Source organism: Phalaenopsis equestris, unplaced genomic scaffold, assembly GCF_001263595.1.
Source record: "Phalaenopsis equestris unplaced genomic scaffold, ASM126359v1 Scaffold000221, whole genome shotgun sequence".
NCBI classification, from domain to species: Eukaryota; Viridiplantae; Streptophyta; class Magnoliopsida; order Asparagales; family Orchidaceae; genus Phalaenopsis; species Phalaenopsis equestris.
The window spans coordinates 290937-293935 of NW_018164663.1; the positions used below are offsets into that span (position 1 = coordinate 290937).

At 40.1% G+C, this 2999-nt stretch overlaps 1 protein-coding gene across 1 annotated transcript; it reads right to left on the reverse strand.

The window, feature by feature from the left end:
- Positions 1-1528: 1528 nt before the first annotated feature.
- Positions 1529-2494, reverse strand: LOC110023167 (auxin-binding protein ABP19a-like). The gene is given in 3 exon segments (XM_020722443.1): positions 1529-1915; positions 2002-2280; positions 2283-2494. Coding segments are annotated over 3 exon segments (630 nt in total). The 5' UTR covers positions 2451-2494; the 3' UTR covers positions 1529-1732.
- Positions 2495-2999: the final 505 nt, after the last annotated feature.

Here is a 2999-nt window from a genome sequence, read left to right on the forward strand (position 1 = left end):
GAAGTTATGAGGAAAAAAATTATTTCCTTAATATAAGTAGATATTTTCTTTCCTAATTTATATTTATTTCCTTGGATTAGGAATCATTTGTTTCCCTATCATTTCCTTTTTATTATTTTTCATATTACATAATGCTTGTAAAGGTTATTTATTCCTCCGTTCATATCAATGAAACAATATGAAGCATTTCACTTAAAAAAAAAAAAATCAAGTATTTACTTTATTCCACATTATTCTGAAATTTCAACATGGTATCAAAGCAGAGTTTCGTACCCTAGCCACCGGTCCTCATTTAAAAATTGGTGGACTCCCTTCTTGTCATCCTCTATGCAGGAAGGGAGGGACACTCATCTTGATATTTGAATCGATGCTTTTTTTTCTTTCTTCTCCTAGGACTTTCAGAAAGTCGGGGGATCTTACTTCACTTCTACACACGGCTCCCAAGAAACCATGACAGCAAAGATGTTTTGGAGTTTGGCCAGACATCACCACAAACCATTAAAAAAAAAACTTTATGTGGTGTATCTTTCTATGTCTGCACCAGGGATGGGGCTTCAGCAAGGGCGACACCAGCGATGCTGCCACCCGCCTCATCATCATCCCGTCCCGTCGGAGATATCGCTGTCGCTGTCATGGATCGAACAAGGCCGCCAAAATCCATCACCGGCCCTTCCTCATGCAGTATTTTTTTCTTCCCTGTCAAAGCATCAGGGCTCCTGCAATATCTTTCTTCCCTGTCAAAGCGTTAGGGGAAGCTGCGTTTCCGGCCGGTCATTTCTCCTGCAGCATTTTTTTCTTCCTTGCCCAAGTGTCAGGGGGAGCTTCTTGTGATTGTCTCTTCCCCTGCAAAACTCAAAATTCAGCAAAGTCTGAATCCAACAAATTCAGCTAAGTCTGAATCTCTCTTCTACGTCGAAACATATGACAGACAAGCTGAAATTCAGCCAAGCTTGAATCTAGCAAATTCAATAATTCAAATGACCAATTTTTCTTCACTACTAGGAATAAATTATTTTCTTAATATAAGGAGATATTTCCTTTCTTATTTTATATTTATTTCCTTAGATTAAGAATTATTTGTTTTCCTATTTTATGTTAATTCATATATCTCCTAATAATTAATATGAATTAATTATTAGAGATATTATATGATATATCTTTCATTTCATATCATTTCATTTCATATCATATCATTTCCTTTTTATTATTTTTTCTATTATAGAGTTCTTGTAAGGGTTATTTATACTCTCGTTCATATCAATGAAATAATTGAGTATTTCACTTTATTACGTATTATTCTGAATTTCAACACGGATCACTCAAATCATTAACAATATATAAAAAAAATCACCATATATTTTTAAAAATAAAAAATACATTAACATACATAAATTTATGAGAATAAGATGCTATAAATGTAAATATCAAATATTAGATGTCAGATATATCAAACTAAAAACGTTTAAAATTCTAAAAAATTATTCTCAAATTCTTGAAATCAAATACCTCCAACATTTTTCTTATCCTCTTCACCAACACAAACTTTTATTTAATGATAAGAAATGACGAACACAAACCCGATTACGACGCAAAACAAACTGAAACAATTACATGCACCAAGCTCAAAATCAAATAGCTCCTTATTCAAAATCTACTACTGGAACCAGAACAATAAGGCAACTAAAACACAAATTATCAACTCCTGCAGCTCCGGGCTGTGTACTTCGCCGTGTCAGCCAATTCCCCCCAGCACTCCCTTCAGCTTCCTCACCTGCGCATCATCCAGGAATGTCACCTTCTCCACCAACGCCGACGGCAACGAATTCCCAAACAGCGCAAAGCTCGTAATCTGCAACCCCGGGTCCGGACTGCTAAAAGTAGCAATTGCCGCAGCCGGCGCTCCGCCGCACTGCACCTGCAAAAATGCCTCCTTTGTTATCATTAATTAACAACTTTTCCACGTTCCTTAATTTAATTAGCTTATTGAGGAACGTCACGTGCCTGGAAGTGAAGCAGGCCTTGAGGAAACACCATTATATCTCCCTGGGACAGCGTTTTATAATAGACTGAATTGGAGGAGGAGATGAAACCGGATAAGATAGAGCCCTGTGTGACCAGGAGGAGCTCGTTGGCGGAGGGGTGGGTGTGGAGAGGGACGACGCCGCCAAGGTCGAGGTCAAGGCGGGCTGCGGAGATGCCGAGGCCATTGAGGCCGGGAAAGCTGGAGACGAAGGCTGGGGTCACTGCGGCTTTGATCAAGTTGGAGGTATTTCCGGCGGAACGTAGGCCAGCCCGGAGAAGACGAAGTCTTGAATGGTGACGGTGGATGGTTTCTTGCAGGAGAAGCCGAAGGGAGTGGTGGGAAGGGAGAGATCGCCGACACAGAAGTCTTCCGCGGAGGAGGGGGAGAGGAGGGAGAGGAGGACGGCAAGGAGAAGGGTTGGGAACATGACTGGTTGACTTCTGTGGTTGGAGATGAATTGGTGCTGGGGAGGAGATGGAGAACATACATATATAAGTGCATGAAGGCAATCTTGCTAACCCCAATATGCGAGGTTGATCGGTCGAATGTGATCAATTTATTTTTTTTGTCACGAGCCTTGGCTCTAGGCTCATTTTTCGTTCAACTCGAGTGTTACAGTGCTCGTGTCGTGTCTGTCTAGTTGGTTCATCGCATTGGCCAAATCTCTCAATCTTGCAAGGTCTTAAGAGGATCATGTCGCAGCCTATGCAGGATATCCAACGAGACTCATTGTTTAGATGATTCACGCCTCGCTTTCGGTGGGTGCTGGCTCTACTAAGCATGAAACCATTTTCAGAGTGTGAACTTGAGACGCGGTTTCATGCTCGGCCTTGGATCGTCGGTTAATTGCTTACCTTAAAAGAAGACCCTTGAAAAGTCATTCGTTTTCTTTAAGATTTGTGTTGATATTTTTTATATATATAAGAAATGAGCAATATAACTGGAGTAAAACGTAAATATTATATATATATATATA